Here is a 27,910-nt window from a genome sequence, read left to right as displayed (position 1 = left end):
TTTAGGAAACAATTTTGAGCACTTTATTACACATCATTCAATTTGTATCAGACATAATTACCATTCATGAATGTTCATCCATTCTATTTTCTCACTCTCTTATTTAATTCAAAAATATTAACCAGTATAAACAGCACACTAGCACAGTTGAAGATCCAATAAAGAAACACTAGTTCATCTGATAATCGATATTAACAGAATGCACATTACCAGACAAGTGGTACAGTTCATGATCCAATAACAGATCAATTGTACATCTCATGAATAGATAACCAAACGAAAGCACTTCTCATGACTTGCTTACTGATCACGATTACATTTCATTGTCCCCTAACATATCACTGGCACATTTCATTGTCCAGTAACAGATCACTGGCACATTTCATTGTCCAGTAACAGATCACTGGCACATTTCATTGTCCGGTAACAGATCACTGGCAGATTTCGTTATCTGGTAACAGATCATAATACATTTCATTGTCTGCTAACATATCACTGGCACATTTCATTGTCCAGTAACAGATCACAGGCACGTTTTATGGTTTGGTAGCAGAACACACGATCCTGATTTGCAAAAATATTCCTATTTGCTGTCATCAAATGAATATTTAATCACCAAAATTTCCAGATAAGCTGTCACCAGGAAGGCACACCAAATCGGAGCATCAGTTTGTCCTGGTCCGCAAGGTCTTTTTGTACTTTTTTCCTCATATAGAATATTGGACAATCTCGACTGTAAAGAAATAAGATATCCTGTTAACATCAATAATTACACCTAAATGTTTTTAACACCAAGCGGTCAACAGACAATCATGTAGGAAATTAATTAAATATGGTGTCATGGTTGCTTCAATTTGGGTTCAACCAGAAAGCACTTTGTCGAGACCATGTTAGGATCATTTCTGCCAGGTCAGAGCTAAATCGCAGGGGTAGAACTTGAGAAGAAGTTCAAAATGTGAAAAGTTTACGCACAGTGGACGACAATGGACGAAACATGATGACTGTCTGACTTACCTCGTACACAACACATCCTCGTGAAGGCTACCCTGACATCGTTGACACTGGGTCCAAAGACGAGAAAACTTTTCCTCTAACATGTTAAGATGAGAGACTTCCTTCTGGTACAGACCTGATTCCTTAGGTTTACAATATTTACACACGGCCGACTCTAACAAACACAACAAAAATTTGGTCAAAAGTCATAAATTGGACACTAGAGGTTGTTGGACTATTGTGACAGTCAGCTTAAAACATCTGTAGTAAAAACATTTAAAATCTAAGCAATAAACTGTCTTGTTAACAAACGAAGGCAAGGAGTGATTTTATTGCATTTAATTACTACCTAAAAAAGGACATCACTCAAATACTTTATCATGTGAATGATCAATGAGGGTTACACTAAGAAATATGGCCAATGAAGGTTAAACTAAGATATAACAGATTCCTGATACCATTTCAAATTTTTTCATACTATCAATTTGTTTTTTGTGATGACTAATTCCCATTTCATTTCTGTTTGTTGAACCGTGTATGTTTGTATTATATGGTTACAAATATGTCATTTTATCTAAGTGGGATTAAGGTGTTTAATCTGTAAATGACCATCTAACTGTAATAAATTGACCAGATAAAAGGTGGAGACACTCACTATCATCAAGAACTGTTTTACATCCGATACATTTCTCTTTCTTGGTGGCGAATGCCATGAGGCCCCCAATCTTGGCCGTTACCATGGTTTTAGTCCGGGTATGGTCACCACCTGGTAAAATATCACTTTTCATATCATATCATATATCACACTTCAAAGGTATGTTATGTTATATTCTTTTTTTATTTATTATTAAATTTTTCAAAACTAAAATTTTGCACATTAGGCAGTCATACGAAAATTGGCTCCATAAATTGAATAATCTTTTGAAAATAATTGATAAAATTCAATATTACAAAAAATTATCTACAGATCAGCAAATAAGTTTTTATCTAAGTAGATATAACTCACGTAAGAGTTCAGATTCAGCTTTCTTCTCCCCGAGAATAGGTTCAAATATCCGGAGTAGAGGTTTGGACAGCTGGTTCTCCAAGTAATACTGTGTGTCGATAGGGATGTTGTTCTCGAGCACATATATAGGGTCCTACATCAGACAAAGGGTATAGGTCAAAGGTCAGTACCATATATAGGGTCCTACATCAGACAAAAGGGTATAGGTCAAAGGTCAGTACCATATATAGGGTCCTACATCAGACAAAGGGTATAGGTCAAAGGTCAGTACCATATATAGGGTCCTACATCAGACAAAAGGGTATAGGTCAAAGGTCAGTACCATATATAGGGTCCTACATCAGACAAAAAGGTATAGGTCAAAGGTCAGTACCATATATAGGGTCCTACATCAGACAAAAAGGTATAGGTCAAAGGTCAGTACCATATATAGGGTCCTACATCAGACAAAAAGGTATAGGTCAAAGGTCAATACCATATATAGGGTCCTACATCAGACAAAGGGGATAGGTCAAAGGTCAATACCATATATAGGGAACTACATCAGACAAAGGGTATAGGTCAAAAGTCAGTACCATATCGAGGGTCCTACATCAGACAAAAGGTATAGGTCAAAGATCAGTATTAAACATAGGTCCTACATCAGACAAAGGGTTTAGGTCACATAAATTTTATCTAAGTGATGATTACAAATTATGTATTTTATCTAAGTGATGGTTACAAATATGTCTTTTATCTAAGTGACTGGTTTCAAATATGTATTTTATCTGTGATGGTTTCAAATATGTAATGTATTTATCTATAGTTATGATTACAAATATGTATTTTATCTCAGTGATAAGGTGTATAGCTACCTAATAAATGATACTTTGGGGTCACCTACAGAAAAAAATTGACCAGATAAAAGGTGTAGTGACACTCACTATCATCAGAGAACTGTTTTACATCCGATACATTTCTCTTTCTTGTGGCGAACGCCATGAGGACCCCCAATGGCTGTTACCATGGTTTTAGTCCGGGTATGGTCACCACCTAGTAAAATATGATCATCTGTAGAATTTGATCATATCATATGGCCACACTTCTTAAAGGACTATGTCCACGCTGACAAACTTCACACTTTGTCAATTTTCATATCAAAAGGTGTTGACAGGTTCAGACATTTCGGACTATTTTTCTTCAGTTACAAAAGTTACTTACTTTAACCATTACTACCATTGTCTTTAGAGCTTCTAATTTTACTTCAAGATAAAAACATTAAAAATAATTAATTGCATCCAAAAAAATTCTAAAAAATTACTATGTTCTATATAGAATGAAGTTCTGACTGCGCATGCACCAAAAGTAATCAAACCTGAAAATTATTGTATATTATTTTTTTGTTAATTAAACATGTCAATACTCACATACACGATAAACACAATTGTTGTTCAAAAATATCATTTATGGTCCGTCGGCGGTGGACAAAAATCTTTATATGTTGTATCATATTCTTTTTCTCTTTTTTGATAGTACTACATTAAATTTTCAAAAACGAAAAACTGAGTCATAAATTGAATAATCTTTTCGTTAAAGCATTGTAAAATTCAATATTACAAAAACATATTATCTACAGATCGTTTTTTATAAGTAGATACAACTCACGTAAGAGTTCAGATTCAGCTTTCTTCTCCCCGAGAATAGGTTCAAATATCCGGAGTAAAGGTTTGGACAGCTGGTTCTAAAGTAATACTGTGTGTCGATAGGGATGTTGTTCTCGAGCACATACATATATAGGGTCCTACATCAGACAAAAAGGGTATAGGTCAAAGTTCATCAGCGTACTGTATATAGGGTACCTACATCAGACAAAAAGTATAGGTCAAAGGTCAGTACCATATCAAGGGAATTAATTGGTCAGACAAAGGGGATAGGTCAAAGTTCATACCATATATAGGGTCCTACATCAGACAAAGCGTATAGGTCAAAGGTCAGTACCATATATAGAGGGTCCTATCAGACAAAGAGATAGGTCACATGTCAATACCATATATATGTTCTACATGGGTGAAAAAGTAAACAAGTCAAAAAGTCAAAGGTCAACACACTGTATTTTAAAACATAGGACAAATACAATGTCATCAAGAGAAAGGAATGAGTCATCAATATCAATACAGTACCTGAACCGTTTTTAACGTTCCCAACCTAACGCAAAGCAACGCAAAAAAATCGTCGTCCGTTAGCTAACTCTAACGATTGCTAACGCTAACGATTACGAGTTGATTAACGATTAACGATAAACGATTAACGCAATACCGGCTAACGATTAACGATTAATGCAAAACGCAAAAACGATCGGCACTCTATGATAAACCGGAAATACCATTGTTATAATCACGGACACGGCTTGACGGTAAATAAATAAATTACGGATCTTGATGTTTTGAAATACAAACGAAAGTACAAGAAAAACTGGAGTATGTTCGGGATTAAACTAAGTTTGTAAAATATCAGTCAACATTTCATATAAACTACAAAATAAGTCAAGTTTCGATCACAAAACAATGGACACAGAAGAAGTCAAAGACGACAGTACAAATGCAGTCAAGTTTCCATGTACAAAATGTAAGTCAAGTTTTCACACTCTATGAAAAATACACAAGTAATCACACAATCTAAAAACACATGTAGTCAAACAAGTTCTGTACTCGATACAGTAGTTCATCACACTTCACACGTACGTTTACAACTTACTTGTACACACCGTATGTTAAAGTTGAGAATTGTATTATTTATAAGTGTCATATTTGTCCGACATTTTAAGAAATAGTCAAACAAATTGTTACACTCACAACACTTTATTGATAATATTACCGTCACAATCTCATAAACTTTAGTGAAGCGATCGTCATACTGGTACAAATGTACTTTAAATGGAAACATTTTCACACAAACACATTTAAAATGCTGTAAATCAAATTTCATCTATATGTTTGATTTCTATTATCGATGTTTCATAACTCAACAATGGTAATAATTTAACATCTATAGTGTTTCCCGCATCAATCACAAGTTTCAGGGTTTTTACAAATCGTCGAAAGTCTCTTGACACCACGCTTATCATCACAAAAATTGTATTCTCGGAATATTTTTTCACATAACGGATTACACGCTCATATATTACTAGGGTGTGCATTCATAAAAGCTCTACAAAATATAAGACTCAAGTTCATCGATTTTAGGGTCGTACATGTACATTTACAAATGCAAATGTCACACTCTACAAAATATACAGCCGGCGCATCACAGCTACTAAAAAGATTGAACATTTGAATTCGTGTTTCGCCATTTGCAGTTCTCTCATTTTCAGTTTTTTCAGTTCATGCATATAATAAACAGATGAAGAATGAAAATCATTTCACTTCCAGTTATTTATATTCAAATTAAGTCAATTATACATAATCATTGATGACAACGACGATGAAGATAGTGATCACATGCATACATGTATGCACACTGAAAATACTGTAAAATTGCATTGCGACAAATTTACAATTAATAGACGTATATTCATAACTGGTGTAAGAAATATAGTTATTTGATCACATTTCACCAAGCAACTCTTCAATTTACAGTTTAACAAATTAATTTTTCATACAATGTATTTAAGTGTAAGCTAATTCATTCCAACGTATAAATATAAGAAAGCATATTGCACACATCAAAACTTTGAAAATACGACAGAAGTACATATATAAATACGAAAAATTGAAATAATGTACTGTCACAGTGTACATTTGCACGGGGCACAGGTAAGTTGGGTATAAAGTTAATCTCCCTCCCAAGAAGGTGTTAATTACAGGTCAAACTCCGCCCGTCAGCTACAGGGGGTCGACACAAGGTAACACCAGTCGTGACCTATATACTGTACAGGTAAAATACCCGTGCGCGTCATGCTGGGAATTGAAAAGATTCCAGGTACAAATACAACCAACACATGTGAGAAGGTGCCCATGACTGTCCAGTTTTTATTGATATTTTAAGCTTAAACGTATATCTGTGCCTGATTTGACACGCGTAATACAGTATGTGTGAAGGCTTACAATGTATAACGTTTCCACTGCACAGTTCAATTCTTACACGTGTTCTACATTAGTTGTGTATACTCGTACATTGCTTAACAAAAAACATTTTCTAAGTCGTCATTTTATTCCATTTTCATATAATGTAAATTAACTTTGCGTTTAAAAAATATGTACATGTGTAAATGCCAAATCTCACCTATTCCCCGTGTGTTCAAACTCGTCATATTAATGATTTTTACAAAGTTCACGAATTTAAATTTCAAAAATCAAAGTCATTTTTTGTTGCGTTTTTCGTACATGTTTCATAAATCAACAAGAACAAATATTATGCACGTGTCTCATCAGAACTTTTTTTATATTTTTATTATCTGTTTTAGCTATTTTCTTGTGTATCAATCAGTCGTCTACAATATTCATTTGTAAAATGATGCTTTTGACATTAATATTCTGTAAGACAATTTTCGTTAATGCAGAAAATGCTTTTCAAGAAATCATAGTAAAATACATTCATATATAAGATATATGTTTCTGATAATAATAATCAAAAAAAGCCGTAATAATCACACGAAGTTTTGAAATGTCATTTAAAGTATTACACGAGTATTTTCAAACGTTGTCGAACGGGTATAGGGGTCGAAAACGGGTCATGTATGCGATCTTGTTACTGTACTGATTTTAATTTCAACACATCTATCGTACACACAAACAGTATATACATCATCAAGAGATATAAAAAATGCACATGAGTCACACACTTACAATATTCATTTTTTTTTTCATCATTTAAAAATACAAATGTTCTTTAATCGCTTCTACATAGCGGTAAATATAATATCATATCCGGATCGTCAAAGCATCTCAACAAGTTCTATTTTTAGTGGCTAACGTTAGCTTTAAACATGGGGTGTCCTGCTAACGTATCATTTTTAACGCAAACGATTACTAACGCAACAGTAACGATTAACGATTCTAACGCAAACGATAAGTGATTAACGATAAACGATTGCTAACGCTAAACGATTGCTAAACGGAAATAACGCAAACGCAAACGAAACGCAAATTTTTGGGAACGTTAAACGGTTCAGGCACTGTATTTATCATTCATAGTTTCATTAATCATCTAAAATATTCTTAAGGAGTTATTTTACCACCTCAATATTTATAGGCTGCTGTCTTCTTAAGCTGCTGCGATGATCAATAACAACTCGATGTCTCCTAGCTAGCTTTGGAGCACATGCCAGGGTCTCTTTACACTTTATCCTAGTTATAAAATAAAAATTTTTCAATTTTAACGGCCATCAGTATGGTAAGGTGACCTAATAAATTATCATTTTGACACTACAGAACAAATTCTCTTTACACTATATTTATTTACAGTGTGCCAGTTCTACGTGTCACCTGTTTTACTAGTACTCATCATCAGTATAATTGTGAGTTCCTCATTTTGGTGATGACCAGCTGTGATATGTCTATCCTGCATTTACACAATAATATCAGAATGAAATAGTTTGGCATTCACAGCTCCTTTGGGGTCCCTGAGAAAAAAAACAAAGTTAAAAATAGTGATGACTTGGATCAGAAGCGCTCTCACCAACAAAGGCGAAGCACAGACTACAGTTCAAGTACACGGGAGGTCTCTATTGGACTATTCATGTCACAGCCAAATAAGGTCACACGCTTCAATAAGGTTTACACTATCGGACCTTGTCACAGCCTCACTTCACAGGGACCTGTCAATAAATCTGTAGACAGGTGTACAGATGAGGTTGGCCACTATCGGGATATATTGTCACGTACACTTCACTTCACACTTACCTCAATAAGAATCATCTTAGCACACTCTAAAATGAGGTTGCCGCTATCGGACAATTGTCACGTCTCACTTCACACTTACTGTCAATAAATCATCTGTAGACAGGTGTTCGATAAGGTTGGCCACTATCGGACTATTACATGTCACGCACATTCACACTTACCTGTCAAAAGGCAAGTCATCTATAGACAGGTTGTCACAAATACAGGTTGGCCAAACTAGTCAATACCACGGTCTCTATACCTACAGTGTCAATCTACAGTTTAACAGGTATTATTACAGTGTCAGTACAGTCCAGCGTACCGTTTCTTGTTGATGAGTAGATAGGGAAAGTAAACCTGAAACAAGGTATGATTGTATTAGCACTGGTGTCAATACTCACATACACATTAGAGGAACCACACTGGTACAAACAATGGGATCTTCAGGGATGGTTTAGTATTCAAACAATAGCCACGACATATGGAGGCAGTACACCAGCTGTTGATAGTACAACACTCAGCTGTCAAAAAGTCTTTACTAACTAAGTTACTTTTTCCGTATATAAGCATTTTCTGTGAAATCTGAAACCAAGCAAATACATATTCTTTGAATCCGTTTTTTTTATGTACATAATACTAACCGAGGAATATAATATTCAAAATTGGACAAAATATACAGCTATTGCATTTAAGGCAAATGTTATTAATTAATTTTCATATTTAGAGAATCATAGAATGATTGGTCTTCAAACAGAATGTCATTACAAGTCCTGAACACTTCTAACTAGATATACACTACACCTACCTTTTTCAAATTCTAGTTTGATGGGACTAACAAATTTCGCCGAGATAAAATTGGCTGCTTCTAGTTTAAATATTACCATGTGCTCATTGCCCTGTGTCCCACCTGTGCCCCAGTAAATTAATTACCTGTGATATCTCTAGACAGGGCAAGCTTGCCCACCTGAGCCCCAGTAAATTATTACCTGTGATATCTCTAGACAGGGCAGCTTGCCCACCTGAGCCCTTGGCAGTAAATTATTACCTGTATGATATCTCTAGACAGGGCAGCTTGCCCACCTGTGCCCCAGTAAATTATTACCTGTGATATCTCTAGACAGGGCAGCTTGCCCACCTGAGCCCCAGTAAATTATTACCTGTGATATCTCTAGACAGGGCAGCTTGCCCACCTGAGGTCCCAGTAAATTATTACCTGTGATATCTCTAGACAGGGCAGCTTGCCCACCTGAGCCCCAGTAAATTATTACCTGTGATATCTCTAGACAGGGCAGCTTGCCCACCTGAGCCCCAGTAAATTATTACCTGTGATATCTCTAGACAGGGCAGCTTGCCCACCTGAGTCCCAGTAAATTATTACCTGTGATATCTCTAGACAGGGCAGCTTGCCCACCTGAGCCCCAGAGTAAATTATTACCTGTGATATCTCTAGACAGGGCAGCTTGCCCACCTGAGCCCCAGTAAATTATTACCTGTGATATCTCTAGACAGGGCAGCTTGCCCACCTGAGCCCCAGTAAATTATTACCTGTGATATCTCTAGACAGGGCAGCTTGCCCACCGGAGTCCCAGTAAATTATTACCTGTGATATCTCTAGACAGGGCAGCTTGCCCACCTGAGCCCCAGTAAATTATTACCTGTGATATCTCTAGACAGGGCAGCTTGCCCACCTGAGCCCCAGTAAATTATTACCTGTGATATCTCTAGACAGGGCAGCTTGCCCACCGAGTCCCAGTAAATTATTACCTGTGATATCTCTAGACAGGGCAGCTTGCCCACCTGAGCCCCAGTAAATTATTACCTGTGATATCTCTAGACAGGGCAGCTTGCCCACCTGAGCCCCAGTAAATTATTACCTGTGAAATCTCTAGACAGGGCAGCTTGCCCACCTGAGCCCCAGTAAATTATTACCTGTGATATCTCTAGACAGGGCAGCTTGCCCACCTGAGCCCAGTAAATTATTACCTGTGATATCTCTAGACAGGGCAGCTTGCCCACCGAGTCCCAGTAAATTATTACCTGTGATATCTCTAGACAGGGCAGCTTGCCCACCTGAGCCCAGTAAATTATTACCTGTGATATCTCTAGACAGGGCAGCTTGCCCACCGCTGAGTCCCAGTAAATTATTACCTGTGATATCTCTAGACAGGGCAGCTTGCCCACCTGAGCCCCAGTAAATTATTACCTGTGATATCTCTAGACAGGGCAGCTTGCCCACCTGAGCCCCAGTAAATTATTACCTGTGATATCTCTAGACAGGGCAGCTTGCCCACCTGAGCCCCAGTAAATTATTACCTGTGATATCTCTAGACAGGGCAGCTTGCCCACCAGAGTCCCAGTAAATTATTACCTGTGATATCTCTAGACAGGGCAGCTTGCCCACCTGAGCCCCAGTAAATTATTACCTGTGATATCTCTAGACAGGGCAGCTTGCCCACCTGAGCCCAGTAAATTATTACCTGTGATATCTCTAGACAGGGCAGCTTGCCCACCGAGTCCCAGTAAATTATTACCTGTGATATCTCTAGACAGGGCAGCTTGCCCACCTGAGCCCCAGTAAATTATTACCTGTGATATCTCTAGACAGGGCAGCTTGCCCACCGGAGTCCCAGTAAATTATTACCTGTGATATCTCTAGACAGGGCAGCTTGCCCACCTGAGCCCCAGTAAATTATTACCTGTGATATCTCTAGACAGGGCAGCTTGCCCACCTGAGTCCCAGTAAATTATTACCTGTGATATCTCTAGACAGGGCAGCTTGCCCACCTGAGCCCCAGTAAATTATTACCTGTGATATCTCTAGACAGGGCAGCTTGCCCACCTGAGTCCCAGTAAATTATTACCTGTGATATCTCTAGACAGGGCAGCTTGCCCACCTGAGCCCAGTAAATTATTACCTGTGATATCTCTAGACAGGGCAGCTTGCCCACCGCGCAGTCCCAGTAAATTATTACCTGTGATATCTCTAGACAGGGCAGCTTGCCCACCTGAGCCCAGTAAATTATTACCTGTGATATCTCTAGACAGGGCAGCTTGCCCACCGGAGTCCCAGTAAATTATTACCTGTGATATCTCTAGACAGGGCAGCTTGCCCACCTGAGCCCCAGTAAATTATTACCTGTGATATCTCTAGACAGGGCAGCTTGCCCACCTGAGCCCAGTAAATTATTACCTGTGATATCTCTAGACAGGGCAGCTTGCCCACCTGAGCCCCAGTAAATTATTACCTGTGATATCTCTAGACAGGGCAGCTTGCCCACCGCAGTCCCAGTAAATTATTACCTGTGATATCTCTAGACAGGGCAGCTTGCCCACCTGAGCCCCAGTAAATTATTACCTGTGATATCTCTAGACAGGGCAGCTTGCCCACCTGAGTCCCAGTAAATTATTACCTGTCTGTGATATCTCTAGACAGGGCAGCTTGCCCACCGCAGTCCCAGTAAATTATTACCTGTGATATCTCTAGACAGGGCAGCTTGCCCACCGCAGTCCCAGTAAATTATTACCTGTGATATCTCTAGACAGGGCAGCTTGCCCACCGGAGTCCCAGTAAATTATTACCTGTGATATCTCTAGACAGGGCAGCTTGCCCACCGGAGTCCCAGTAAATTATTACCTGTGATATCTCTAGACAGGGCAGCTTGCCCACCTGAGCCCCAGTAAATTATTACCTGTGATATCTCTAGACAGGGCAGCTTGCCCACCTGAGTCCCAGTAAATTATTACCTGTGATATCTCTAGACAGGGCAGCTTGCCCACCTGAGTCCCAGTAAATTATTACCTGTGATATCTCTAGACAGGGCAGCTTGCCCACCTGAGCCCCAGTAAATTATTACCTGTGATATCTCTAGACAGGGCAGCTTGCCCACCTGAGTCCCAGTAAATTATTACCTGTGATATCTCTAGACAGGGCAGCTTGCCCACCGGAGTCCCAGTAAATTATTACCTGTGATATCTCTAGACAGGGCAGCTTGCCCACCGGAGTCCCAGTAAATTATTACCTGTGATATCTCTAGACAGGGCAGCTTGCCCACCTGAGTCCCAGTAAATTATTACCTGTGATATCTCTAGACAGGGCAGCTTGCCCACCGCAGTCCCAGTAAATTATTACCTGTGATATCTCTAGACAGGGCAGCTTGCCCACCGCAGTCCCAGTAAATTATTACCTGTGATATCTCTAGACAGGGCAGCTTGCCCACCGGAGTCCCAGTAAATTATTACCTGTGATATCTCTAGACAGGGCAGCTTGCCCACCTGAGTCCCAGTAAATTATTACCTGTGATATCTCTAGACAGGGCAGCTTGCCCACCGCAGTCCCAGTAAATTATTACCTGTGATATCTCTAGACAGGGCAGCTTGCCCACCTGAGCCCAGTAAATTATTACCTGTGATATCTCTAGACAGGGCAGCTTGCCCACCTGAGCCCAAGTAAATTATTACCTGTGATATCTCTAGACAGGGCAGCTTGCCCACCTGAGCCCCAGTAAATTATTACCTGTGATATCTCTAGACAGGGCAGCTTGCCCACCAGAGTCCCAGTAAATTATTACCTGTGATATCTCTAGACAGGGCAGCTTGCCCACCTGAGTCCCAGTAAATTATTACCTGTGATATCTCTAGACAGGTCAGCTTGCCCACCAGAGTCCCAGTAAATTATTACCTGTGATATCTCTAGACAGGGCAGCTTGCCCACCAGAGTCCCAGTAAATTATTACCTGTGATATCTCTAGACAGGTCAGCTTGCCCACCTGAGTCCCAGTAAATTATTACCTGTGATATCTCTAGACAGGGCAGCTTGCCCACCTGAGTCCCAGTAAATTATTACCTGTGATATCTCTAGACAGGGCAGCTTGCCCACCTGAGCCCCAGTAAATTATTACCTGTGATATCTCTAGACAGGGCAGCTTGCCCACCTGAGTCCCAGTAAATTATTACCTGTGATATCTCTAGACAGGGCAGCTTGCCCACCGCAGTCCCAGTAAATTATTACCTGTGATATCTCTAGACAGGGCAGCTTGCCCACCTGAGCCCCAGTAAATTATTACCTGTGATATCTCTAGACAGGGCAGCTTGCCCACCGGAGTCCCAGTAAATTATTACCTGTGATATCTCTAGACAGGGCAGCTTGCCCACCGAGTCCACCGAGTCCCAGTAAATTATTACCTGTGATATCTCTAGACAGGGCAGCTTGCCCACCGAGCTGCCCACCGGAGTCCCAGTAAATTATTACCTGTGATATCTCTAGACAGGGCAGCTTGCCCACCTGAGTCCCAGTAAATTATTACCTGTGATATCTCTAGACAGGTCAGCTTGCCCACCGCAGTCCCAGTAAATTATTACCTGTGATATCTCTAGACAGGGCAGCTTGCCCACCGCAGTCCCAGTAAATTATTACCTGTGATATCTCTAGACAGGGCAGCTTGCCCACCTGAGCCCCAGTAAATTATTACCTGTGATATCTCTAGACAGGGCAGCTTGCCCACCTGAGTCCCAGTAAATTATTACCTGTGATATCTCTAGACAGGGCAGCTTGCCCACCTGAGCTCCAGTAAATCCATATACAGAATTAGCACTGATCTTCAGAGCAAGCTGACGGCCATCTAACACTTTCTTTTTGAAAGGGTCTGTCTCTTTTTTTAGATCAGCTTTAGCTCTGGAAAAAGTTAAGCAACATGTAACAGAAGGAGTGTCTATAAACTCTGAAGTATTACACCCTACTCGCATCATATCAAGTAAATAGACAATAATGTTCATTGCTAGAAAGATACATATCTTTTAATGTAATGTTTTGCCTAATGAAAATCGAGCTCATTTATCAGTGATGAAAGTAGTGTTTGCTTATAATAATTAATTGATGTTTTAGAGTTACAAATTAGTTTTTATCCATCATAATTATTAAGTCTAAATCTTGTATGTTTCTTTACTTATTTCTCGTTTTTATCATATCATCATGCCATGTAATGTTTCATAAACTGTGCTAATGACACAATTTCTATTACAACTTACTTTTTCCTAGCACCAAGTAGATGCTCCAGAATTTCTGGTAGGAGTCCTTTCCTGTGCTTGGCTTTAATGAACAGGTTTCCTGAGGGGGTCTTGATGTACTGGTCTGGAGTCAAACTACAAGGAGACAGTAATTACATTTATCTCATATCTGGTCTGGGGTCAAACTACAAGGAGACATTAATTACATTGATCTCATATCTGGTCTGGAGTCAAACTACAAGGAGACAGTAATTACATTGATCTCATATCTGGTCTGGGGTCAAACTACAAGGAGACAGTAATTACATTGATCTCATATCTGGTCTGGGGTCAAACTACAAGGAGACAGTAATTACATTGATCTCATCTCTGGTCTGGTCTGGAGTCAAACTACAAGGAGACAGTAATTACATTTATCTCATATCTGGTCTGGAGTCAAACTACAAGGAGACAGTAATTACATTGATCTCATATCTGGTCTGGGGTCAAACTACAAGGAGACAGTAATTACATTGATCTCATATCTGGTCTGGGGTCAAACTACAAGGAGACAGTAATTACATTGATCTCATATCTGGTCTGGGGTCAAACTACAAGGAGACAGTAATTACATTGATCTCATATCTGGTCTGGGGTCAAACTACAAGGAGACAGTAATTACATTGATCTCATATCTGGTCTGGGGTCAAACTACAAGGGGACATTAATTACATTGATCTCATATCTGGTCTGGAGTCAAACTACAAGGAGACAGTAATTACATTGATCTCATATCTGGTCTGGGTCAAACTACAAGGAGACAGTTAATTACATTGATCTCATATCTGGTCTGGAGTCAAACTACAAGGAGACAGTAATTACATTGATCTCATATCTGGTCTGGAGTCAAACTACAAGGAGACAGTAATTACATTGATCTCATATCTGGTCTGGGGTCAAACTACAAGGGGACATTAATTACATTGATCTCATATCTGGTCTGGAGTCAAACTACAAAGAGACAGTAATTACATTTATCTCATATCTGGTCTGGAGTCAAACTACAAAGAGACAGTAATTACATTTATCTCATATCTGGTCTGGGGTCAAACTACAAGGAGACAGTAATTACATTGATCTCATATCTGGTCTGGGGTCAAACTACAAGGAGACAGTAATTACATTTATCTCATATTTGGTCTGGAGTCAAACTACAAGCAGACAGTAATTACATTTTATCTCATATCTGGTCTGGAGTCAAACTACAAAGAGACAGTAATTACATTGATCTCATATCTGGTCTGGGGTCAAACTTCAAGGAGACAGTAATTACATTGATCTCATATCTTGTCTAAGGTCAAACTACAGGGAGACAGTAATTATATTTATCTCATATCTGGTCTGGGGTCAAACTACAAGGAGACAGTTATTACATTGATATCATATCTGGTCTGGGGTCAAACTACAAGGAGACAGTAATTATATTTATCTCATATCTGGTCTGAGGTCAAACTACAAGGAGACAGCAATTACATTGATCTCATATCTGGTCTTGGGTCAAACCATAAGGAGACAGTAATTACATCGATCTCATATCTGGTCTGGGGTCAAACTACAAGGAGACAGTTATTACATTGATCATATATCTGGTCTGGGGTCAAACTATAACCAGAAATGACTGTACGACTAAAATGCTACTTAAACATCAAAGGAGATTTGCTGTCACAATAGCAGTTCATTTTATATAGTAGACTTACCCTTCTTTGGTGATGGCGTTCTGACTGAGTAGTGTTGTGTAACACAGGTTGTGAGCCATCATAATGGAGGGATACAGCGAGGAGAAATCTAATGTGGCTATCGGCATGTTGTAGTATCTAAAACAAACCCAAAGCAACTATAGTTGATGTCATCAACAATGTACGCCACAGTTACACAGCATAAAGTCATGACATCACATCATTGTTTTACCGAAAGTTCAGGTTCAGAAGGTTAGCTCATGCAATCTGTTATACCCTAGTGGTTGACAGAGAAATCTCTCAAGGCTAAAACCAGTGACAAACCAGTGACTGGTGGGAGAATGGGTTATCCTTAATTAGTTAAAACCAATGAATGAGTTACCCATGACAATATAACCTCTTTGCTAACACAATCTAACGAGAAGAGATATTTACCCCTTTACAGGTTCTATGACTGTTGCTCCCTCATATTCATCACCGACTTCAATCTTCTGTGTGGGCAGTACTAAGTCCTGTTCCTTGGCCTGCAAAGTCAAACAATATCAGAAAATGTATTCTATATATGTGTTTGGGAACTTAACATCAATATTTTGATCACAAAATAATGATATGATAATCGATACCTACCCACAAGGGAGGTAAATCTGTAATATGAAAAGACAGAATATGTACATATTTAGAAGTGTTTGTATTTTAAAGATGCTCCACCGCTGACAAATGGTATATTTTCACTATCAAAAACAGGAGCAGACGATTTAGTACTTTTCTTCAGCTACAAAAGTTACTTACTTTACACCATTACCACCATTGAAAAGTTTGAGCTTCTAATTTTACTTCAAGTTAAAAATATGAAAAATAATTAATTGCATCCCGAAAAAAATCTGTGTCACTATATCCTATATGGAATGAAGTACTGATTGCACATGCACCAAAGGCGAAACAAATTATTTATTATTATTTTTTGTGTTAATTAGAAATATATATACAAAATTAAACACCAATCATTGTTCAAATGAAGAATTTCATTTATGCTCTGTCAGTGGTGGAGCATCTTTAAGGCCTTCTATCACTATAATTCATAAAACTTAAATTTGATTCCATCCAATATGAGGGTTTCAACAATTTACTGCTGATTAGTCCCACCTTCGACAGATTGCAACCTCATAAATATCACATCACAATCAATAGACGGTGTATCATACTTTACCCATGTTGTTTTGGTATCTTGTTCGATATTAACACCAAACACTTGAGAATGTTGCCGGTAGGGACGTCTGTCTGTTTTCCTAACCTATGTGTTAAAGATTTATAGAATCTTATATGGGTCTGTTAGGTGGACAGGGATATCTCAACCCGAGTGAAAGATTTTGGCTGGTCAACCCAAGGCTTGCCGAGGGTTGATGGTCAAAATCCTTCACGAGAGTTGAGATACCCCTGTCCACCTGACAGGCCCATGCAAGATTCTTTTTCTCCCATACTTTAACGAGAAATGGTGAAAATTCAGTTGATATGAATGTCGATGTGCGTAAAAATGGTCGCCACATGTATTGATGACTTCACTGTCTAGCGCCTGTGAGCTGTCTTTTCCCTACCCCCGTAAAAGACAGTTATCGTATTTATGCGCATATAGTGCGTACTTTTTCCCCCATAAATTTACAAGTGAAAAATTGGGGTGCGCACTATACACAGATACAAGGCATGGCCTCATGATCACCGACCGGCAGGTCCTAGCTAAAGTGTGCAGTAACATTTTGTACATGTTGTTGTGATAGGGTTATGATTAAATACTTTGATCAATGCATATATTCAATATAAAAGGAAAACATCACTTGAAATTTCTATCAAAAGGAAAACATCACTTGAAATTTCTATCTTTAATTCCTTGGAAGTCCATTTTGGGAGCACATGTGTTTATGACCGGACACATGTTACGATCGTGAATCTCCAGTAAGGTATCTCCAAATCTAAATGGCTAAATGATTATAGTCTGGAGCTTGAAACGAAATATATGTGTGTAATTGATTCGTCACATTAAACAGATTACCTTATATAAATATGTTTCTCCAGCATGTGAAAACTTTTGAACTTGCAAATGTTTACTGAAGTGAGTGTATTAATGGCCACATGCAGAGCCAGCAAATTAAATACGAAACTAAAACCTTCTAACATTAACACTGACCAATCCGCACTATAAATGACAGCATGACTGTAAAAATTACTCTTATTACCATCTTTTGAAATGGTTCTGTAAAATCTCAACCTGATTTCAACACTTATTGAAATAATTGAGAATACGGAAGTGTGCAGTCAGTACTCAAATATGGCGGAAGTGTGCAGTCAGTACTCAAATATGGCGGCCACCTGTGGTCGATTAGCCTACTCGGTCGGCTTTCCAGCTAACATCTTGGATAATGATTAAATCTAAATGCCTATCAGATACACAATAGTTATGTTATTAATCAGAAGGTTGTTTTTAGCACTGATAAACAATAAGAACCGTTTGATTTTGTTCTTCAAGAGTGTTTGGAGGCAATGCAAAACATTTTGAACGAAGACACAAAAATGAGGGTTTTTTTTGGAAATGTTTTTCCCCCAAAATGAAACGCAAAAACGTACCTGCGCACTATACACGAGTGCGCACTAAACGCGCAAAAATATGGTATCTTTTCCCTAGCAACTGCGGGATAACCCTCCTAGCAACTGCGGGATAACCCTGTCAAGTATGGGAGAAAGGGATGTCTGCTATCCTAACCTATATATTACCTTTCTCAGCAGCTGTGATATGACTTTGATCTGCTGTCCGCGAGACAACAGGTAGGGTAGGGGTACGCCGGTAACTCTCGCCATCTCTATATAGTTGATCACACACATAAGTTTGTCCAGGAGACGGAGCGGTAATATGGCGTCTTTCAGACAGTATACAGCCAAGCGGCGTCTGGTCTGGTCAGTGCCATTCTGAAAAGTCATACAGCATTAATAGACACATAATGGAACCTAATTTGGTAATCAGACTTTGTACACTTCACATGTTTTTACACAGCTATTTATATACAAAGAGTTGTAGCTCACTTTAAATGTTACCAGTACAACCTGATCACAAAACTCTGTAACTTTATATCTGTGTATACAACATAATCAGGAATGTAGAATTCTCACTGGCAGTCTGGCATTGATGTATATGTTTTATGTCTTACACTAGATTTTTTTCAGTATTTTCAGCCCTAAGAAAAAATACATGTGCAAAGTACACTGGTGTATAAGTTACACAAGTTTTTACGGTATTGGTAACAATAACGATTATGTTTGGTACAGCTTACGCAGCCAGAGCGCCCGCGATTTACCTGTGGATTGGCGACAGTTCTCGAGTCTATAAATAACTAGCTATACCCATTCAATACATCGATACAAGTCAGCGGCAGAGCGGTAGGGGTTTATATACAAGCGTCGTTCTCAGTTGGGGTAGCACGGCTGTAAACAGTTTTTCGTGAAAACATTGCATTCGAGTTTGAGCTTTCTAGTGAAATTACCCAAAAATTTGTATCTTAGGAAAATTAAATGGTTACCAATTTACTAAAGAGATGCTTGGTCATTTATAAGTAATTATACCCTTCAGACTAAAGAAAAGTTGTCACATCAACTTACTTGTAGATCTGTGATGATGGAATGTTGTACATCTTCCTTCTGTTCTTGTAGAAAATGGAAGGAAACAGCATTCAGTGAGTATGAGCGTAGCTTGTAGTCTCTCAGAACAATCTGAAATAGAGATTCATAAACTGTTACAAGACAGGGTATACAAACAGTGCCGTAATTAAGCAATCAGTTAACACCTTCTAATTCCAGGGACCTATAATCTGAGTGACAAATCGTTACTAGAAAAAGTATCTATACAGTAAAACAAGGTTTTAATGAACCTCTGCTTTGTTTTTGGTAGAGGTTGTGTCAAGAATGGTGATTACGTTTTGTAAGTAATATGACCATTAAAAGATTTGTCTCCTGGACGTGGTTTGTTTTCTGACAGTGGTTTTTTCAGTGTGATTTGGGAAATAGTGGTGGGGAGTAACTCCAAGTATAACTATCACATAGAATACAAGAAGATGTTAGAAATAACTAATTACAACGAATAAACTCAGATTTTAGTATGGAACAGACAATGGACCAAAGTCCATGTTGTATATATTCTACACTTGTCATTGCTCTCAATACTGTTAAATTTCCTGAAAAATAAATGTAAAATATTACATGTATATTATTTTAATAAGATATAGTGTATGCTGTATATATAGATATAAAACACAAAGTAACCGTATTGAACAAACCTATGCTCAACATAAAAATCCAAGTATATTCTTTATCAGAGGATACCTCTGAGGAACAACAAAATCACTTTGTTATAAGCATAGTTCATTATACAGATAATGCAGATATTTCATGGGAACCTTCACAAGGAATGAAAATTACTACATTATCTGAACCATGAATTCATTGTAAGTGTGTACGTTATAAACATGTTTTACTGTTCAACTATTTTTCAAGGATATTTCTCCTGGTCGATGCTGAGAAATGATAATGTACATATGCTTTTTCCTATTCATTATATTCAAATCTATAGTACACCCTCAAAATGAAAATTGTGTTCATTGCCAGAAGACAACACTGCTGTATAATCCTGCAGAGTCCTTGTCGGAACCAAACATTCCACAACTAACCTGGAAGAGATCTAACTGAGTGCGGCCCTCCATGTTCACCACTTTGTTCTCACGTTTACCCATCTGTTTACTCTGAAATGTTGATTCCTTGATGACAGATTTGATGTCGCGGATACGCCCCATGAATGTGAAATCCTTCACTTTTAGATGGTTGGCCCTGTTGATGAGGTAGGGTGTGTCAAAATTCTGTATGTTATAACCAGTGATGATATCAGGATCCACCTCTCGTACAAACGCGGCCCATTTCTGTATAATAAAAATTCTGTATGTTATAACCAGTGATGATATCAGGATCCACCTCTCGTACAAACGCAGCCCATTTCTGTATAAAACAAATTCTATATGTTATAACCAGTGATGATATCAGGATCCACCTCTCGTACAAACGCGGCCCATTTCTGTAAAATACAAATTCTGTATGTTATAGCTAGTGATGATATCAGGATCCACCTCTTGTACAAACGCAGCCCATTCCTGTATAATACAAATTCTGTATATTATAGCTAGTGATGATATCAGGATCCACCTCTCGTACAAACGCGGCCCATTTCTGTATACGCGGCCCATTTCTGTATAAAACAAATTCTGTATGTTATAACCAGTGATGATATCAGGATCCACCTCTCGTACAAACGCAGCCCATTTCCGTATAATGAAAATTCTGTAAATTATAATCAGTGATGCTATCAGGATCCATCTCTCGTAGAAAGCAATAGAGGTTTTGGGTAGGTCTCAAAATGTGATAGGCACAGCTACAGAACAACAATAAGCTACATAATACCCCTTCAGTATTATCTGGTGTAAAGAGAACCTTGATTTCAAACATACACTTCATACATGATGTTATACATATACCCCTACCATGATGGCCTCCGTGTGACAGATGACCTTTAAACTTGTCTGTGATACATACTTCTAACATATTAGCCTCCTTCATGTGACAGATGACCTGTGACCCTATGACTGGAGCACATGTGTTAAGTGTGAATACATTCCTGATGAACGGTTCGTGGTCGCCCTGCCGGATCACCATGTTGGCTATCTGAATCACAGGGTCCTTATCAGGCTCCGGGAAGATTCCTGTCAAAGTTCAAGAATGAGAACAATATATCAAATCTTTCCTTTTTCTTAAAATCACTTTACTGTGCACCTTATGAATATATCAACCAGATAATATAAAAGTATCTTTTATACTAAAATCTAATAATGACATTTGTTAGTTGAAGCATTGACCTGAAAATTATGATTAAACTTGTTTGTTTTCTGTAAGCAACTGCTGAGAAGTTTGTAATTAACATTAACTACAGAGGATTCCGCTTATTTGAATAAGTTATTTTCCAGAAGAAAATATGCAAATAACCGGAGTATTCGAATAGGCAGAGATGACATTTTGCATCTTCATTGACCTCACACATATGTATGTGAACAGGCAAATAGATATCGTTTCGTTTACTTGATAAATATGTCAATTATTTACACTTAAAACGAACTACAAGTAATTAGTTTCAAAGTTGTAAATCGATTTAATTGTTTAATAACAAAAAATATTCCAATATTAGATTCTTGTTTACGTTAGATCAACACTTGAATATTAGAGAAACAGCTGCTAAACGATCGATATCAAATGCAATAACTAAACTGGATTGAATTTGTGTCTATAATTCTGAACCTAAATAATAAACAAATTTACATAAATTTGCCTGGCAAAGTGAACATACGATCGTGATTAAACTTCAAAGTGCCGATCAACTAGTAGTGTTGTTTTTACACATGTGTATGAATTCGAAAATGGCGGCAGGTGAAGCCATGCGTTCACTGGACCTAAATGTGTTTTGAGAATTCTCCCTGTATAGTTGATCTATACGGCGAATAGCTTGATAACATTTCAGAAATTAATGCATATTCAAGTAGCAATGAAACAGCGTAGCAACTATCTTTTGTATCCTACATACTGTACGAAACTTGCGGTAGTCATTGCACGCCGACTTTGCATGCTTTTATGTCTCGTTCAATGAGATGCTTGATACGCACATATCTGTCGTAGTCAACAAGACTCTGGTTGAACGAGACTACTCATGAGTGGCGATTGTTGTAAGGAAGCATGGTTTCCCCAACCGATCGCGAACTAAGGTACGTTACGTTAATAAATAAACATATTTGAAAGTGCAAATGCTTTAATTAGATGTTTGAGTCAGTGATTATACTAAATTTATGATCAACAGCTGCTGATGTAAATCGTAACAGCGTCGAATACCTTTGCAGATTCATGCATAAAATAACAAGCCATACGATAACGTTCTGTCACCATGATGATTTCTAGTAAAAGCGAAGTATCTTGAAACATATATTGGCGAATTTCGCTAAAAATATATTGAAAAATATTCGATTTTATTTTTAGAATTTCCCAAATATTTTATTCAAATAACTGGAGGTCATGTAAAAGTCTGTGCAAATACACGGAGTCGAAAAACAAAGATAAAGAAGGAAAAAATTGGGACCGCAGAATTTTATGCAAATAATCGAAATATTCAAATAACCGTTATTCGATTATGTGGAGTCCTCTGTATATTGATCAAACATACAAAATTGCTCTGTTAATAAATCTAATATCAATAACTATTTTATGCATCGCATGATTAATGATAAATTTTTATTATTGTCTAAACAAATTTCACCACAGCTGTTTATTAAGATACCTCAGTCCTATTACTTCTATAACAAGATACAGTAACATGTCCGCTCACCTTTCCTACCAGCACATTCTATATCATAACTAAGGATCCTTAATGGGGCCACTTTTGACCACTCTCCTTCGGGGACATGCGACACGAAATCTTCCCAGGATACATCCAGTTCTATCTGACAGCGTGACGTGTGTGCTGGGTGGCGGATGTCCGCATTGGATGTATTATTTCGGTGACGTAGCTGATACTTTTTGGCAGGAACTTCGATCCAGTTACAACCCACTACATCACTGTCCACCATAAAACTGAAACATTTCATTTCAAAATATTTTATTAATCAATACAAGTTATACAGGAATTACAGAGAAAGATATTATATTATTGTATTGCTAAATGGATTAGACAACAGGCAAAGCCTATAGAGGTCCTCTCCAAAATGAAACATGCATCATAAAAAGCATATAAGCATCAGAATCATATTAAGAAGACTTTTTGAGACTACCTATCAAATGCTTACCTTACAAATACAGATTCATAGAATCTTACATGGGTCTGTCAAGTAGACAGAGATATCTCAACCCAAGTGAAAGATTTTGGTAATCAACCCGAGGCTTGCCGAGGGCTGATGGTTAAAATCTTTCATAAAGGTTGGGATACTCCTGTCAACCTGAGACCCATGTAAGATTCTTTTTCTCCCATACTTTAATGTGAAATAGTGAAAACTCTGTCAACATGCGGGAGATAACACTTTACTCAAGGAAATTTCTTTACCAAACTTCAAGGTTTATTTTTCAGTGTTTCCTTTATATCAAAATTTCTAACTAAAGATCAGTTTATTTCCTTACAAAATTGAATTAAATTCCTTTACTAAACATCATGTGTATATTTCCTTACCAAATTAAAATTCAATTTCTTTACTAAACCTCCCAAGTATATTTCATTACTAAGGCCAAAAAAAATGAATTGTTAGTTTCTCAGGCCACTTTTTTAAAAAGTCAGTGCGGGCGGCGGGAATATTTTTTTATTTTTTATTTCTCTGAAAACAAATGGGGCAGATAACATTTTATTTTTTTCTCACTTGAAGGACATGAAAATCAATGAAAACACGTGTAGAAAATGTAAATTCTTACTCAGTCTTTAAGAATAGCTTTTAAATATCTCAATCGTCACTATATCCAAAGAAAACCAGTTGAAAATACATAATCCTGGGAGTAAACATTCCGTTTTGACCAGTTGAAAATACATAATCCTGGGAGTAAACATTCCGTTTTGAGCAAATGCTGACATCGGCAGCCATTTTTTACCGGAAATGAAAGGTGCATACTACAATTGGAGCCAATTTCCGGGTGCGTTTTCGAATGGAAATTTCGGGCGAGTTCGAATGGAAATTTGGGGAGCGTTCGATGCGGCGGTTTCGATTTTAATTTTAAGTTATGGCGCATAAAAAACGTTGGTGCAGGGGGTAAATGTCGATGCAACGGGGCCTGAGAAACTAAGAATTAATTTTGTTTGGCCTAAAGCTGATTCCCTTACTAATCATTCAAAGTAGATTTCCTTACCGCACTTCAAAGTCGATGTTACTTTCGTATGACAGAAAGCCATGCTGTAGATATCCCGGACAGGTAAAGCCCTGCTCCAGTAGCCTCTTAGCCGGTGCAATCAAACGGGGTAAGGCTACTGTGATCTTCAGGAATGGAATTTTTCTGTTGCCATGGTAACCATATATACCTAGAATTACACACATAGTCAACTAATATTATAATACTTCAGTATGTGTACAACTACACATATTTTAATAACTTTTTTTTCAAACACATATATCTCTTCAGTTTGACATTTCTAGACATCAAGGACTATCATAATGGTATTAATGGTGGGCTATGAACATAATACCATATCTTACATTTTATATTATGTAGTTACTAAACTGGCGACTTCGAAGCTCCTTTCAATATGAACCCTCACACTATCTAGTTTGTAAAACTTCTAATCAAATTTGATATGGTGGTAGCTCAATGGTATCTGATCCATACAGTACTGTATAACACTAAAATCAGTTCAGAACCAGTATAGAAATTGTACATCTAATTGATTCAGTAGTAGCTCACTTTCCCTGCTGACCATGTCGACGGCCAGTACAGCACTCTGTAGGCCCTCTCGGTTAGATCTCAGGTCCTTCATCACTACTGTGTCCAGGGAGTTCTGTAACAAGATCGTCACAATTTATCATTGCTATTGTTTGAGAACCATAATAGATACTCTATTTCAGCCACAAAGGCTTCAAACTTACAACTTAATCACAAGGTAAAGACAAATATTTCAAATCTTTATGCTCAACATAAACAATTCTGTGGCAATGATCTTGATATTAAATCACATCCAAAATATGACAAAATTCATCTCTTTAGTTGAGATTTGATATTGTCACAGAAAACAATGAGAATTACTGATTTTGAAGCCAGCTGAGAGTGTTATTGAATAACATATTATGAGCTTTACTGTCAGTAATATAAGCACCAGTTGAATCTAAATTTGGAAGAAAATTGTTCTTTTTTGAAATTCAATGTAATATTCCAAAGACTTCATAGATCGATTATTAATGAATGACGGGTAATTTGACGGAAGCTGTTAACTTGTGATGTTAAACCTATTGTAGATAACTGCCCAAACAATGGAGTTTTTACCCTAAAAGTATCACAGTCCTGACTTTTAAAGCCTGGTTGAGCAGGCACGAAGAAATATGGTGCAAATCCGTGGATGTGAGCGAGAACACTGTTTCCTTCCATCGTCACGCCGTACATCCTGATGATTGGGACTGGACCATTCGTGGAGCCAGGCATCCCCGGCAAATGTTTACCTGGGCAAACAAAACGTCACATTAAAATTCTGTTTCAGGCTGTTATCGATTGTTTATGTTTTTTATTTATGTAAGTTGACCAACACTATCTATTTAAGTTTCCTCAAAGATTCCTCTGTAATACAAATAATGATATTGTCTGTTGTAATCATACAAATAATAATATTGTCTGTTGTAATCAGAGAACTTACTTGTCAAATGAAAATTATAACAGAAGTCATACCACATATGTAATCAAGCTCAAACCTTATTTTAAGTTGAGCATTGTTATTAAACTCAAAACTTTTTAACTCAGAAGACCATTTTCTTTGAACTGAAGTTTTCAATGTATATCCCAGTAGACGGAGTTTAAATACTCAGATGAATCGAAGTAAATACTCAGATGAATCGAAGTGTTATGTCGATCTCACCAGCTTCATGTTAAACACAATTTGTAAGTCTTTTACTTTTGTAAGACTAAACAATAAAACTCTGAACTAGACAGTGAAATCAAATGTAGAGTGTTCTTGTTAACACAAGGAATAAAGACTTACCAATATAGTAATCCACGTCCATCTGCTGAAAGGTCACCGAATCAGACTTGGGGTTAAGTGCAGGAGCTGGGGGGCGTGACCACTTTGTACTTGTGGCTACATTGTCAGGACCATCTCCTATAACAGAAACGTAAGAAAGTCATATTCAAGGATTTGTTATCACTCATAATTAAATGCACCTCTGTTAAATCAAGTGAATTTAAAGGCCATTTTATCATTTTATTAATGTTTTATTGTTTCAAGGCTATAACCTTGTTTTCCGGACTATAGCATTGTTTTTAGGACTTTACCATGATCCTTCCTGCCTTTTTGTCTATACCTGCAACAACATCTGCCATATCTACATCTCCCTTCATTTCACTTTCCATTTCATCATACAAAGCCAGATCATCCTCAAAACCTGCTCCATCGTCATCATCAAAATCATTTCTGAAACGAGTATCAACGGTGTACATGTTCTTTTTGAAGATATACCGCTACATGTATTTCTGAGTTCCCTATATATATTGTACTGACATTATGATTTGAACACTTTAATCTATAATTTCAAAAATTCATTTGTGTTTGCTTTTTAAGCCGAGACAGCCCTGCAGAGCCCCATTCAGTCACTCAGCATGGACTCAAAAAATCATTATAAAGAACCAATTTTCAAACTACATTAACATTTACAAGTCCTTCCACATGCCCAAGAAAGAGCAAATATCTTCTTGTGTTTTGACTGTTTTCCAAACATAGCTAGTTATTTGTTTGTGTAGAAAAACAGCTAGGGAAATTAGTACAAGTACCTTAGCTGACAAGAATTGAACCAAAATGGGTTTCCGATGTGAAAAAAACAACTATGGCTCTACCAACTGAGCCAAAGAAGTATGCTCCGTCAGCTGAGTTACAGAGACTATAGCACTGTGCAAACCACACTGACCCACTCCTTTAATTTGACATAATTAGTACCTGGGTTTCTTTGCTGGTGGCCCCTTCCTTATATCCATGACTGTGTCCCTTCAATGTGTGTCCTGTGCCATACAGTAATTAGTAATACTGCTGCATGTACAAAACTGCAATGGAAAATACTACATACTGTATTCGACAAGTTTTAATTAGTTTGAGAAAACTCATTAACAATTAAACAAAATAACCTTCGTGTAGAAACAATAAAAATTCTTAACAACAACAACCACTTCATTAAATGAATTCAGTAGGCCTAATAGGCGTATACATTGATTGAATAAATTTAGGACTTAACGTTATAGGCTTAACGTTTAACGAAGTGAAAATGAAAGTTTACATTCAGTATTACAGAGAAGTCTTCTTCAGTATCGTATCTAAACATTTGAAATGAGTTACTTAATCTCTGTTTTCTAAAATTTAAGGCAGTAGAACATTTAATGTTATATACATTGTTCATTTAGTAATAAGAAATATGCTTACCTTCCCTTATTTATTATTGATCGTGAAAACGCGGGAGTTTGAAAATCTCGTTTACATTTTCTCGCGAGATTACGTTTAGTAACGTTAGGCTACTGTGTTGAGAGTGGGCTCTGTCGTCGAATATTTCCTT

At 37.7% G+C, this 27,910-nt stretch overlaps 1 protein-coding gene across 1 annotated transcript; it reads right to left on the bottom strand.

Moving 5' to 3' along the window:
• Positions 1–27,888, bottom strand: LOC138329772 (DNA polymerase delta catalytic subunit-like). Its single transcript, XM_069277063.1, has 20 exons — positions 27,781–27,888; positions 27,304–27,407; positions 26,675–26,784; positions 26,356–26,472; positions 25,650–25,822; positions 25,074–25,167; positions 24,525–24,693; positions 23,026–23,270; positions 21,195–21,361; positions 20,282–20,527; positions 19,218–19,328; positions 18,339–18,530; positions 16,011–16,099; positions 15,597–15,713; positions 13,882–13,995; positions 13,381–13,528; positions 2,000–2,132; positions 1,649–1,759; positions 1,015–1,168; positions 1–733 (listed from the first exon to the last, which is right to left on the bottom strand). The coding sequence occupies exons 2-20, from the start codon at positions 27,339–27,341 to the stop codon at positions 637–639; spliced, it is 2,625 nt and encodes an 874-aa protein (XP_069133164.1). The 5' UTR covers positions 27,342–27,407; positions 27,781–27,888; the 3' UTR covers positions 1–636.
• Between the last annotated feature and the right edge of the window lie 22 nt (positions 27,889–27,910).

The sequence above is a fragment of the Argopecten irradians genome, chromosome 8 (assembly GCF_041381155.1).
Source record: "Argopecten irradians isolate NY chromosome 8, Ai_NY, whole genome shotgun sequence".
Lineage (NCBI taxonomy): Eukaryota > Metazoa > Mollusca > Bivalvia > Pectinida > Pectinidae > Argopecten > Argopecten irradians.
This window is presented reverse-complemented; position numbering and strand designations above follow the sequence as displayed.

What these genes read in the sequence shown, in the direction of transcription:
- LOC138329772 (XM_069277063.1), bottom strand. Translation starts at nt 27,341, where the DNA reads ATGGATATAAGGAAGGGGCCACCAGCAAAGAAACCCAG. An exon ending in CCACCAGCAAAGAAACCCAG is followed by an intron (nt 26,785 to 27,303) that starts GTACTAATTATG and finishes TACTCGTTTCAG; the next exon opens with AAATGATTTTGATGATGACG. An exon ending in GTCATAGAACCTGTAAAGGG is followed by an intron (nt 15,714 to 16,010) that starts GTAAATATCTCT and finishes GGTTTGTTTTAG; the next exon opens with ATACTACAACATGCCGATAG.